This window comes from Nannobrachium achirus (assembly GCF_963921795.1).
Source record: "Nannobrachium achirus genome assembly, chromosome: 11".
NCBI classification, from domain to species: domain Eukaryota; kingdom Metazoa; phylum Chordata; class Actinopteri; order Myctophiformes; family Myctophidae; genus Nannobrachium; species Nannobrachium achirus.
Genome location: NC_137820.1, coordinates 13728691 through 13743427, shown reverse-complemented (window position 1 = coordinate 13743427; position 14737 = coordinate 13728691). Strand labels below are relative to the sequence as shown.

The following is a 14737-nucleotide window of genomic DNA, read 5'->3' as shown; positions in this document are numbered from 1 at the left end:
AAATCATTTTTAAAATGGTAAATACAAAACAAACGGTTTTGGACATACAAGGTTTCCATCCGACAACGACGAAATATAACTCATGTAATTGGCCCACTGGCTTGTCACTTGTCATGATCTGAAATGGCAAATCTTTGAGTAGCAGCAGCGCTATAGAGAGAGATCTCTCTCTCTCTATAGCGCGCAATAAGGGCCTCTCCAACTCTTTTTCCCGGGCTGAATCAGGGGCCCAGCACGTCCCTGGATAGTAGTGTTTCAATGGAGTGCCACCATGGCTTCCTGGAGGGTCAGGTGGTTCTTCTCGGATCTGTCATGTGAATCAAAACAGATGCTACTTTCATTCTGGGACCTGGGCCAAAATAGGCTGTCAAAATATGAACTATGCATACCATCTGTTCACTGACGGACAGTTTTGAAACAATAGCCTACTTTAGAAACAAGTTTTAAGTGAAACTAGAGGTGGTTTAGAAACTATAGTCCTGGTGGTGGTGACACCTGTCCCTATTTGGCTGACACGCTTAGTTAAGGCACAGAACAACATAACTGTAATAAGTCAAGACATCCAAGGAAATGAACTGAACCGAACTGAATGATCTCAGGTCTAAACCTTCAATCAATGAGGACTGGGAATGTTTAAAATGGTAAATAGACAGTTGTCACTCTCTAGTTCTAGTATAAGGCTGATCTGCAATATAATAAGATGACAGGCTCGTTTAAGAACCCTACACATTCTCCCTGGTGTCATATGTACAGATAAAACGTGTATCAAATCAGATTAATGTGAACATTAATACTGGCACAGTGTAACATGGTATATCTGAAAGTCAGAGAGAAAGCAGTTATCAATTCAACAAAACAACCTTCCAGCAGCTCGTGACAAAAGCAGATGGGTGTGTCTGTGTCTGCCAGCCACTCAGTCTAACAATGAGCAAAAAGTGACAAGTACTGTAAGTGACATCCAAACAAATAAGGGCCGTATTTGCAGAGCAGTGATAGACAATGAATCCTACTGAAAGTGTGTTTTGATTTTTTTCTTACTAACCTTTAGAAGAAATTCCTTGCCCGCGGTGCGGATCTCAAACTGTCCCTCTTCTCCCTCTACATCGTAGCTGAAGCACGCATCCCCTATTTCGATGTGTCCAAGTGGCAGCGCGTCCTGGGGTGTCTTGAAGTAATACAAATAACACTTCCTCGGATCATACACAAACCACCTCGGCTTGTACCCCTTCAGCGGCCCCTTGCTCGCAAGTTTGTTCAAGAAGCCGCATAGTTTCGGGGGCTGCTGCTGGTCCTTTGAACCCTCCACGTCTTCGGCCACATCCACGGACGTGCAGGCCTCGATCCGCGAGGCTGTGGGGGAATTCGCTTGATCGCAGCCATCCTCCTCTCCATGCATCTTTCCTCGAACTTTCTTCTTGCACCACAGCGGATGCCTTGCCTGCTGCTACTTCTGTTTCCATCCGCATGACCGGTTGTTTCTCGGACACGGGGGATTGTGGTACCAGTAGTTCTTCTGCGTACAAGAACTACAAGTACCGCGAGTACAGCATCATGCAGCCAGATGGCGCTATGTGACCAAATCTAAATCCAGTAGTCAGTAGTAGCCTACTCACATGTTTTACTACATTTTTACTTGGAAATACTCTGTTACAGGTAGAAGTCGAGAATTCAGAATTGAAAGTCAAGTGCAAAAGTATTGGTATCAATATAATTATTGTCTCCACCAGCCGAAGGCATGGGGGAGAGTATGTTTTCCCCTTCGTCCGTCCGTCCGTCCGTCCGTGCGTCCGTCCGTGCGTGCGTCCTCGCAGTTTGTGTGCACCAAATCTCAGTCGCCGTTTGCCCGGTCAATGCCAAAGTGAGCACACACATTCCCTGGATGCCAATCTAGAACCTCTGCCCTAAATTTTTCAAATGGGCCTTTTCTAGCGCCACCTAGTGGCCGATGTTCGCAAAACACATTTCTGTGCACTACTCTTACAGGTTTTTTCCAAAAATCCTACAAATCGGTAGGAAGTATCTCGACAGTCATGTGATCGACACGGATCTGTCCAATTTTGCATATTCCATCCTGATTGGCTAAGATTGGCTTCCAAAATTTGTAGGATTGAGCCGTTTTGAACAAAATGCCTCAAATCCCAAACGCAAAGTGAAATTATCATGAAATTGCTCACACACATTCCCACTAGGTCGAGGAAGAAATGCCACTTCAAATTTTTGAAATCAGCCTCATGGTGGCGCTATAACAGGCCGATTTGTGGTTTTACCTACAACTCCACCGATCAGTTTCAAACTTTGTAAGCGCACTCCCTAGAGGCTAAGGATAAACCTTTGACCTGCATTTCTCATATCAGCCTTTTATAGCGCCACCTTTGGGCCGACTTATGTAAAACACATTTTTGAATATACTCCTTGAGATTTTATCCAAAAATCACGCGAATCGGTACACAGTATCTTTATAGTCATGTGATCAAGTCCGATCCGTCTGATATTTCATATTCCATCCTGATTGGCTAATATTGGCTTCCAAAGTTTGCAGGATTGCTCCGTTTTTGAACAAAATGCCTCAAATCATCAACGCAGCTTACGATTACCGTGAAATTTGTCACACATATTCCCAAATGCTACCTTTTTCACATTGGCCTGTTATAGCGCCACCAGCAGGTAGACTTTAGCAAAACACATTTTTGGAACACAATGCTTCAAATCATGCATGCAGCGTCCGATTGCCATGAAAGATCTAAGGTGAAGAACATATGCCACCCTTTTTACATTGGCATATTATACAGTAGCACCACCAGGATGCACGGCCTGGTGGAGACCTGTGCTCGGAAGAGCACTGCTTCTAGTTTTGATTCTTACTACAAAACAAATAAACAATATAGTGTATGTTTTACAATAAGAATCAAAATCTACAAACAGGCCGGTCTAACTAAATTTTGTAAAAGTAAATTTAGTAGAAGTACAATATTTGATTTGTATGCGAGATGTAGTGGAGTAGATTTAAAAAAAAAAAAAAAAAAGAAGAAGAAATTAAAGGACAGGAAATACACAAGTAAAGAACAAATAGGCCTACCTCAAAACTGTACTGATTGATTGATTGATTGATTGATTGATTGATTGATTGATTGAAGACTTTATTAGAAGTTTGCATAGGAAAAGGTACAGTTGTAAATAGACTAAGCCCCCATGCTCCCCCACCCTTTTTTTCTACCTTTGTATTTGATATCATGCTTTTGAAACTGATATTATTCTAGATAAAGTACTATGTTCTATCCGTCTGTCTTTCAATGTATGAGATACTTAAAGTGTGGTTCCTGTGGAAATAAACCTTGGCTTTCTAGGATCTCCTTTTAGTTGACCGTGTACCAGTGATTTGTAGGCTACTGTAATGAAACTGCACTTTTTTCTATTGCAAACTTCTAATAAATTCTTCAATCAATCAATCAAAAACTGCTTCATGACGGTACAAGGAGATGATAGATCCTAGAAAAGACTAAGCTTATTTCCACAGGAAACCATTTAAGTATATAGTACTGTAGTGTATAGTAAGTATATAGTTACTTCTCCGCTGTCTAAATCCCTTAGACCCTTAGGCCTACGTCAAACCATTCAGATGCAGCCAGTCAGCCACATATCTCTGTCAGGGTTGTTGTTCTTGTTGTGTTGTTGTTGTTATTGTATTTTCTAAAGGAAAATGTACAGTTCTCTCAATCGAATTACAGTAGGCTGACTCACTGAATGCTGTTTTGAGGCTCAAAAGTAAACCTAAACATGTAAGCAGCTTCAGCAAAATTGTATTAAACCAGGATATTTTGAACCATAATTTTTAGTAACTATGGACCAGCTAGGCCCACACACCTTGATGATGGTATTCAGATGACAAGGAAAGGTAAATCTATGTAGGCTGTAGGCTATATGAATGCTACTTATTATTTTTTACATCAGTATCTTTAGGCTTGCAGCCTTTATTGCCATACTGTGCTACCCCTGTTTTTTCCACATTGGTATAAAAAAATTATAAAATTCTCAATTTGACAATGATGCCTAATAATTGAGATAATGCTGTACTGCCACACAAAGCTTTTAAGTGCACCTTTATGAATATGATGACCATAAATGTAGTTGGTTTGTAGGCTTTGAAGCCACTAAGGCAGTAGGCCTATGTTATAGGTCTATTACAGGAAGGTGGAAATGACTGTCTCAACTTTTATCATGTTGCAACACCAACAATTGACATTTTTCCAATGTCAACGTCAACCAACGTATAACCTTTCTGATATTGTACTTATCTGTTCTGTACTGTGTGTGTGTGTGTGTGTGTGTGTGTGTGTGTGTGTGTGTGTGTGTGTGTGTGTGTGTGTGTGTGTGTGTGTGTGCGCGTGCGTGTGTGCGTGCGTGCGTGCGTGCGTGCGTGCGTGCGTGTGTGTGTGTGCATGACACACTGCTACAGTATGTAGGTTACTTATCATTTATTTCCAACTGTAGGCTGTATCTTAAATCTTCTTTTGTGTATGGCGTCACCTCATGGCAACACCAACGCCTACTGTTGAGATAGAAATCAACCAGACATGCTTCACCTCCAGCATTATTATTATGTAATACAGCTAAATACCTACGTATACAATATAATATGAATGTATGTATTACATACAGTATATTTATCTATATATTTTAAATGTATTTATGTATTCATTTCAACAGTTGCTAAAACATTGGAACCAGAACATTTCTAGACACACACACAGACTTCAAATGATAAAGTCTGACAACATGATCCCGACGACCTTACCTTTGCTACGTATCATCTCCCCATCTCTCTCTCTCATCATTTCCTGTCAGTCTACTGTAAACTATTAATAAAAGGCAAAAAGCCCAAAAATATATTTAAGGATAGTTAGTCATGAGCAGAATGTGACAAATGGGTATAGGTATTAGCCCATATCGTGGTGGATCTAAAACCAAAACCAACCTTCATGTGTACACCTTGGTACACCACCAAATGACACATATAGGTTTCATATAGACCGTCTCCCCCACAGGAGGGTCCACAGTAGAAACACGAGCCTACTCATCATCACAGTGAGGGAAACTGCCTCTACCATGGTGAGTATGAGTTATCATTGCATATCACAGGCTTCAAAACATGGCTTGGGACGTGCTGGGCCCCTGATTCAGCCCGGGAAAAAGAGTTGGAGAGGCCCTCATTGCGCGCTATAGAGAGAGATCGCTGCTGCTACTCAAAGATTTGTGACAAGCCAGTGGGCCAATTACTGTACATGAGTTATATTTCGTCGTTGTCGGGTGGAAACCTTGTATGTCCAAAACCGTTTGTTTTGTATTTATCATTTTAAAAATGATTTAAACTAGTGAAAACAGTCGATCTACAAGCACACTACGCCTCGCACCGCGAGGCGTTGTGTGCTTGTAGGTCTGCTGTTTTCACTACTTTTGTGCAACGGCCTTGTATGATGAAGCAGGGCTTTGCTTTGAGGAAAAAATGTATACATTTGAAACTTGGAGATACAAGGTTTTCTGCCCGACAGTGACGATTTACTTTGTTAGCCGCCCAGCCCCCAAGGCCGACATTTTATTTTTAATCTTTTCCTAATGGCCGGCCTGTACCGTCCGGGAATGAACCGGCCGTTCGGGAGTTGTCCCGCTTTTCCCAATGTCCAGCACGTCCCTGTGTGTGGGAATATCTGAACAAAATGTTTTGAGCTGCTGCGTTGTTTCACAGCAAAACTAGGTATTTCTTACCATTTATCTCAACAGAGAGCATATTCCCAAATATTTCCGGACTGTGCACATTTGTTATTGTTAGAGGCCAAAGTCAAAGTGAAAAACAAAACAGGTGCCAAGTTATTGACAGGCATTGTATTTCCCATAAGGTATTCAGTCTGTGTGCAAACATACCCCTGTTGCCAGGCAGTGATCTCAAATTCACAGAAACCACATGTTTCTTTCTGTACTTTCCATTTCTCTTCAGGAAATGTGCATGGTGAAAGCCCTCTCTCATATGCAAATGACTACCTTACTGTTACAGTGAGCCACCACTTTCCAGGTTCGTGGAAATGAGGGTGCCGTTCTACATATAAATTTCACTTCCTCGGGGCGCTCTTCTTCAGTTTTCACACAGGTCACAAGATAAGAGAATCATTATTACGGTTGTTGAAATGACACTAGGCTCGAGTCACACATTGCTAACCTCATCTACAGGTATGTGCTTAGACCTTAGAAGACTGTATCTATACATTACATTATATTATTTGCCAATATAGTCTATCCTAAAGGTTTTTTACAGTTTTTCTCCCTGTTGATTTGGTAGAGAACAGAATAACGTGGGGTTTACTGTTCAGACAGCTGAAGCCTACATCCGATCAGAGCTGCAACATTTTCGGGAAAAGGCCAATGGAGAAGAAACACCCTAAGGCTCACCGCTTCAGGACTTGTCTCATGTTTCGAGACTTTCGACTCAAGGTAAACTCCAACTTTACAAAGTCCTTCACTCATCATCTCAGTACCAGGCGGCAGGCAAGGAGTATGTCTAGAAAACAAGCATGACTATGACAGCAGTATTGTCAACAGTTAGTGGAGCATTCAAATGAAAATGTGAAAACATTTCCCTCTTTTCAAGAATTTAGGAAAATTCATTTAAGTATTCATTCATTTTCATGGTGTTTGAATGCTGTAGTGTAGGTCCGTACCATTATTGTAAACCCCCAGCTACAGTTTTAGTAGGCTACCGGTGAAAACATTTTCCCAGGGTTAGATCTTTTTTTACCACAAGCGAAAATAGGTGATAAGATCTCAACGCATCACGATGCAAGCTTGTAGATGTGCTATTATGCTTTTTTTTATTTTTTTATTTATTTTTACATGTAGGCTATTTTAATGAATTTGACAACTGAAAAAGAAATGCCCGAAATAGGCCAGGGCTGATATGAATAACATATATATATAGTTTTACTTAATTTGTTAAATTGTGATATTATTATGTTATTAAAAGGTTATAATATCACATTAATATAATGTGACATTATTAATTAAAATTAATGACCTGAGAAGGGATATGTCAGTGATAAACCATAATAATGGCCGCATTGAAAAGTCTTCGCTATCTGGTTGAGAATTAATTGAAAATAGGCAAATCAGACTAGTGAAATATAAAAAATATATATAAAAAGCCTCTCTTTTTTTGGCCCCTGGTCAAGGAATGACCTTCAGTCCAGACTCAAATTGGCTCCTTTGAGAAGTTTTAAGAGAATCACTCTAGAGTCTAGACAGATCTACAAACACTTGCACTTGTTCAGACCTGTAATAATTGCTCTGTAGATCTCTTCCTTTTTGGGTACATTGTGCACACAGTGCGTGTATTGCTACCTGAGAAATGTAAACTAGTTTTTTATTTTAGCATACATTTTGTATTTTTGGAGTTGTTCTTAGGTATCTGTTTGTGTATCATGGATGTTCTATTTTTGTTGTTGATGTCTTTGAATGTAAAGCAAGGATTGTGTATTTTTTTATTTCTGCCTCTTGGCCAGGTCACACTCGTAAAAGAGATTATGTCTCAGTGTGTTTTTATCTGGTTAAATAAAGGTTAAATAAAAAATAAATATGTAGTCTCACCGGGCTGTGGAACGATACCCAGTCAGTGTGGATCAACTGTACTGACCTCTAGGGCAGGGGATCCCAAACTTTTTTGTCTCAGGGCACCCCATGAATATTTTTTTAATCCGAGGCACCCCTACATTATAATTTTCACTCCCAGCACCATATATTTATAGCATATCGTTGTTGTCAGGTGGAAACCTTGTATGTCCAAAACTGTTCATTTTGTATTTATCATCTATAAAATGTACTAAACTAGTGAAAACAGCAGATCTACAAGCACACAACGCCTCGCATCGCGAGGCGTTGTGTGCTTGTAGATCTGCTGTTTTCACTATAGTTTTGAGCGACAGTCTTGTATGATGAAGCAGGGCTTTGCTTTACCAAAAGACATACACATTTGAAACTTGGAGATACGAGGTTTCTGCCCGACAAGTGACGATATTTTAGTGATTAAGTTGCGAGGAAAACGTTGAGATAATAGCCATTTTGGTTAGAACTGACTGAAAATAACTTTGTACTTCAAGTTTAAAAGTGTCCAAATAAATTCCAAATATTATCAAATGATCTCGCGGCACCCCTGGACTGCCGTCACGGCACCCCAGGGTGCCCCGTCCGTCACCCACTTTGAAAACTCCTGACTGACCTCTGTCCTGTTGTGTTGTTTGTCCAGGACCGGATGGGGCAGAAGAAGGTGCCTGTGGACTGTGTGGAGCCTCTGTCGGAGGGGATAGAGGGGACACTCAGGGAACTAGCGCTGAAGTGGTTCACAGAGACCCAAGCTCCACTCATTCTTCTCAACGGCATGTTTCCTGCTTGGTTCCAAGGCTTCATCGCCAGAAAGTAAGATCATATAAACATCTATCTGGAAACAATAGAATAATAATAATAATAGCGTATTTATGTAACTGAAAACAAATGTGTTGAGGATTGAGGATGAGGATTTTGTTTTTAAAGATGATTTATAAAAATATGATGAAAGATGGATCTTCTGAAATGAATTAGCTTTTAATCCAATCCTTAAAGGAGTAGTTCACCCCAAAACTATTTATTTTCTATTGATTACTCACGCCATGGAGCCTTGAGTTCAATAATGTTGTTTTGTATTTGTCGCATTCCTTAGACAAAATATTGATTATAGTAAATTAGAACCAAACATATTATTGAAGTCTCCATGGTGTGAGTAATCAATAGAAAAAAGTATTTTGGGGGGTGAACTACTCCTTTAAAAGAGGAAAATAATCTGCTTTGGGAGATAATAGTGGCATTAGAAGTGTGGGGTTCGATGTGTCAAAGCTTATATTATGTCTGTCCATCTGCAGGGACGCTGAGGAAGCTCTACAAGACAAACAGCTGGGCTGTTTCCTGATCCGGCTCAGTGACAGGGCTATTGGCTACATACTCTCCTATAAGTGAGTACTTATTATACCTGTAGAACAGCCTGTTATGACACGGGCATCCAAGAACGCCTGATATGTAGTAGGGCATTAACGAAAAAGTCGGCAAGTCGACTCAGTCGACTTCATTACACAAGTCGACTCCCACAAGAGAAAGTCGAAAGTCGAGGTAAAAAAAAAAAAAAAAAGAAAGTCTATTGTGAAAATAGCAGATCTACATGCTCACAACGCCTCGCGATGCGAGGCGTTGTGAGCATGTAGATCGGCGATTTTCACAATTTCTGCCTCTATATTTGACAATTTGGACTATGTTTAATTTGCCATTTTAGAGGTGTTAAAAAGTCCTTAAATTGGCACTTTAGAAATGTGAAGATACCCTCTATACACTTAAAACTTTATGTTGGTTTGTTTAAAGTTGAGTGAGAAAACAATGTTTCACATTAAGTTAATCATCTGGGGACGCCCCAAAATAATTTGAGGGGCTGTGTGTGATGATGACGTCATCAAACGATAAAGTCGACTTCAACTCAACTTTTTACTGAGTCGAGTCGACTTGTAAGAATCACAAGTCGTTAATGCCCTAATATGTAGTCATGGGCTCAATGTAAAAGCTGTTCTCTCTTTCAGGGGCAGGGACCGGTGTCGACACTTTGTGATAAACCAAAGCAAAGAGGGACAGTTCATAGTCTCTGGAGACACAGAAGGGCACAACACTCTTTCCGACTTAATAGAACACTACAAGACGAGCCCCATCCAGCCGTTTGGAGAGTATTTGACATCTTCATGTTTTGAGGTGAGGAGTAGGACAAACCCTTTAGACTACCCACATTATGTTGTGACGCCTACAGCAAAACATTTAAATGTTTGCAACATGTGTGCAGCTGCAGGTAGGGGAAGTTGTGGTCATAGAATGACGTAGATGTTTAAAGGTCGTTCATTGAACTTGGTCTTTGGTGTCTGTTGCTCTCTTCCATTCTGATAACAGGAGCTTGTACAAAAAGTGTCTAATTCAAATTTTCTATATTGTAACCCAATTGTTTTGCTGTCTGGGCCCTAGGGATGCATGTGGTATTTAAGGATGCATCTCTTACTGGTGTATTTTTTTGTTTATCTAGGCAAGCAATGGAGACTTGTATGACATAATCCAAGTCAGGCCTAAAGAGAAGCCTGTAGTCAGTGTCAGGGCTGTGCAGAACATTTGGAACAGCAACAACAGCAACAGAACCACACAGCAGCCTACCACAGCACCACCAAAGAGCAACAGAACACCAGGGGTGAGTAACCTACAACCAATCAACTGTGACTCTGGAGTTTGGAGGGTTATTTGAGTGAGGCTTGCCTGCAGGTGCTCTTTGGTTGGGTGCTGGAATTCTTGTTTGAAGTTGAACAAACATACCAAGACACTCTTTTTCTAATCTAGATATTCTAAAATGATTAATTCTGCCTGATAAGCATGTGTGTCAGTCAGTGGCGTAGGCAGGTATGAGGGTCACGGTAGGCGAAATGCCAGCGAAGTGCCAACCCCGAGGTGCCAGTCAGGTCTTTACACAAAGGAAATAGAGATTTCAGTACATTTTTATTTTCTAATAGGCTAGATAAGATCTCAGTCTGCCTAACGCTGCCTACGCGTCTGGTGTCAGTGTGTGTCAACAACATGCTTTTTTTTGGTGGTGGGGCGGGGGGTGTATATTCAGTATCAGTAATATTCTAAAATTAAAATGTGTGTTAAAACCCTATATTCTCCAAGGCTCAGTTTTATAATCTAAATTTGTGTCAACAGGTGGTGCGACCTTTGCCTCGGTGTAGCGGGCCCTTCAACAGCAACTCCCCGGGGGACGAGAGCTCAGCCCAGGGCAGTGTTCTGTACGCCCATCTGAAGAAGGACAAACCCAGGGGAAAGCCCAGAGCCCAACCCCGCAGTCTGGGGAGCTTATTACACGGGGGCTCAACAGGGAGAACAACCCAGACATGTCAAAGGGAGAACCAGAGCAGGGTAAGACCCGCTGTAGGTTCAGACACGGTGTATTCTGAACTCACACTGCCGGACGTCAGGGGAAGTTCTATACCACATCAGGACAATAACACAAACAAACAACGCCATTACAGGCTGAGTGCAGCCTCAATTACCCCACCGAGGCTCTCCCCCGACCCTCCGAGACACAGCACTCGCCGTCCCCAGCTACAGGAACAAAGGCCCACAGGCAGCCAATACCTGTGTGATGATGAATCCCCTGTCTACTGCCTGGCTGGCACACCTGACCACCAACTCAAAGCCCATGGCAATGGGTCGTTCATATTCCAGCAGGAGGACAGTGAGCTGTATGCTGAGGTCCCCAGTGAAGCCACTCCCAAACGCCTCTTCCGGGACAACACATATGAACAGATTCCAGAGCATGGTTTCAGAGGGAGAACAGCCCAGAACAACCATCTTTAACATTTTATGTAAATAGTTTTGTTTTTGTTTTTTCCTTTCCTTTCATGGAGATTGTTCTTCGGAAGCCCTAATTCCTCCCAGGTGAGCCAGTAGGGGTGGCAAGCTTGTGAGAGGATTTAATTAGCCAGTAGCTATGCCCCTCCCAAAAAGCTTTTGTCCAATGCTAGCTTAGAATAACTTCCTGCTTGCCAAGGTTTGCAAACCTTGGCAAGCTGCAGGTTGCTAAACTAGCATTGGACAAAAGCTTTTAGGGAGGGGCATAGCTACTGGATAATTGGAATAACAACTAAATTGGGAGAAAAACGTGATAGAAACAATTGGCTATATGTATAGCTATAATATACTGAAATGATGTGTATATTTTGCATTTAAGCTTAAATTGTGATTTGTACCCATTTAAAATTAGAATATACTCTATACCTGTATTTATTTATTTTTTTGTAACTCCTCTTGAAAATGAAAATACAACTGAGATTCCTTCTTATGTGCTGGACACTAACTGTGCCAATATCACACATCTATTAAACAATAGAATACATTGAATACCTTAATTGGATATAGGTCGACGTTTTAATGTTTGCATGGACACCCAAATGTTAGACAAAGAGGCAGACAGCCATTAGCCAGATACATGCAGGAGAGTGGCCTCCCCAGTAGAGTCCAGGCAGAGAGCTCTCTACTTGGCTCACGGCTGACTGTAATGGCAGGAGGGCTGGGTTGTAAATCCTGCGGGATATAATGATATCGTTCAACATCAGGGGTGCAAGGAAATCCAAAATCTGTCAAAACCCTGAAACACAGGGAATGTCCGGGTGCCACCTCTAAATGCCCCTGCAATATCCTCAAGTCAATGGTTGTCATATATGGCAGTTTTATGTAATTAACATAGGCCTACTCCATTTTACACTATGTGATTCAAAAGAAAACATGTCAACATTATGGAATGTATATGTTGTAGGGAAATAAATGTTGCATCATGGACAGGTATAGTTTTTCTAGTCTAGTCTAATTTAGATACGGTGCATGCCACTTCTTCACTGTGACCATCTTGTAAAATATGAATCAGTAATCTGATAATAGCTAATAAGCAATTTATGCTTACACTAAATTCTGAATTCACGTGACTTGACCATGATTATGCAGAAACCTACCTACTGCCAACTTGTTTTGAAAGGGAATATGTAAGTAAAAAGATTGCAGTGTATTCCTGTACAATAAATTATCTCAGAAATCAAGTACCGGTAGTTTTCTTGAATAAAAGGCAGGTACAGTAGAATTTTGCAACAGAGAGTTGCATGCCCAACCTGTATGAATATCCTTTATCAAGGACATAATGTGTGATGCATGTATGCTGTCAGTTTACCCCTGCAGACTTCCCTCCCAGGTGTTTGGTATAGATCAGTGGGCTGGTTCTTCCAAAACTATCTATTTGGAACCATTTCCCAGAAGGTGGTGATTCATGAGGGCTTGATCCTGTTCTCTGTCAGAATAGAATACTCCATCCATCCCAGCAGTTGACCACTGTTAGTATTAAAATATAAAAATATAGAATATATTTAAATATAATAAAAGGGAATTATATGAAAGTCGAGCAGAATACTGTAAACAATTTACAATATTTACGGTAATACTGGTGAGCAACCTTGATCGATCACAATTATGATAATGCCAAACTGAATAGGCCGGGGAATTCAGCTAAATCAATGTGAATGTGTTCAGAGCATGAACATACTAGAGCCTGCTGTCAGCAGTGTGCTCCATTTCCAGTGGAATCGTTTGCATAAAGGCCTCAGCAGCATGTGTGCAGCTGCAGGCAGGAAGTTGTGGTCATAGAATGACATAGATGTTTACGCCAGGGGCCCAGGGCTCCACCGCGAGCAGTCGCGTTGCTTTGCGTCGTGGCTTCACTGACGCCGTCACATTGACGTCCGACCGGCTCCACTGCAGCGCAGCGGCTGTGACTGTGAGGTATTCATTCTAAAAATGGCAATATAGGCTAGCCCATTTCCAAAACAACATGAAAATCATGTTCCTGATAACAGGAGCTTTATTTTTGCATTTGAATATTTGGCAACATACGCATGCTCTGTTGCTTGCCCTGTTATGGAATACAGTAAGTCATAAAACTTCTATTTCAAATAATGATACAACTGTAATTTGTTATAGGCCTATATCTTACAATCAAGACCCACATTTACACATTTTTGGCCTTTGAGAAACATTCAGTTGCGCAATTTCATTTATCAGTGGAAACGTATATTGTCTCTTCACTCATCAGTCAGCAAACAAGCTTGGAAAACAACATTAGAAATCTGTCAAATAATTCCCTCACGTGAATAGGAAAACATTAACCTGTCCCAGTTATATGATTCATTCACATCATGTTTCTGGATTTGTGTGCCCATAAAAAACACTCTGACATCACAGATTACATATGAGTCACAACAGCAGCATTTCGTTTTAAATTAGAATGGATCACAAAGTACAAATTTTATTTAAATTGAGTGCATCAATTTAGCTAAATCTGTATTAAGGGTACTAAATCTGGAGACCACAGAGAGGGCCACACCTCAGTATTCTCTTTTAAAGTGCCATTGATTGAATAGTAAAAAATAAATGAGTGAAAACACTCTACAGTGCTCATGTTATATGTAAACCTAATGGCACCAGTTAGTTTAATTCCTAACTGTGTAGATTAGAGAATGGAGTGAAGAATGGAGTCGGGTACAGCCAATACTGTAAATATAACCAAACAAGGCTGCATACTGTAACTGTCCTTTCCACCAGGGGACAGTGGCGTCAGTTCAGTAAAAGCTAGGGTATGGCAAAGATGGGAGTCCTCATGGAAAATAGGCATTACATTTTGTATAACACGGTTCGGAGCATGTAGATCGGCTATTTTCACAATGTCTGGGGAAAAAAACGAGTTTTGTCAGTTTTTACACAGGTTTCTACGGTTTCTTGGGCTGGATATGGCAGCCTGGAACGGTTGTTTAAGTGCAGCATGTTGGCATGTTAGTAAACGTGCCTGACCTGCAGAACCTGGGAATTTACCATTCTGTCAAGATGGGGAGAATAAAAGTGTGGAGAATATAATTATAATACCTTGTTAAAGTGACCATTTTGTTAAATTTTGCATTTGTAGTTATTTTACTGTAATTTAACAACATAATAACCATCACAGATACACAAAGAGACATTTGTGGATTTATATTTAAAGGTAACTTTTATTTTCCCCCCTGGACCCAGGGTATGGCAGCTGCATACCCCTGCCATACCCAATTGACGCCCCTGC

At 40.9% G+C, this 14737-nt stretch overlaps 2 protein-coding genes across 2 annotated transcripts in view; one reads left to right on the top strand and one right to left on the bottom strand.

Moving 5' to 3' along the window:
• The window catches only part of tbc1d2b (TBC1 domain family, member 2B), a 30534-nt gene extending 29108 nt beyond the window's left edge, over positions 1-1426 (bottom strand). The window contains exon 1 of the mRNA XM_080736764.1: positions 1043-1426. Within this exon, the coding sequence (XP_080592890.1) occupies positions 1043-1396 (354 nt within the window). The 5' untranslated portion in view covers positions 1397-1426. The remainder of the gene's footprint in view (positions 1-1042) is intronic.
• Positions 1427-6160: 4734 nt separating this feature from the next.
• On the top strand, positions 6161-11442 carry LOC308294147 (SH2 domain-containing protein 7-like; the record flags this gene model as incomplete). The annotated part of the gene is made up of 7 exons (XM_080736871.1): positions 6161-6219; positions 6329-6480; positions 8285-8454; positions 8934-9023; positions 9636-9801; positions 10124-10282; positions 10789-11442. Exons 1-7 carry the CDS (start codon positions 6177-6179, stop codon positions 11440-11442), a joined length of 1434 nt encoding a protein of 477 aa, XP_080592997.1. The 5' UTR covers positions 6161-6176.
• Between the last annotated feature and the right edge of the window lie 3295 nt (positions 11443-14737).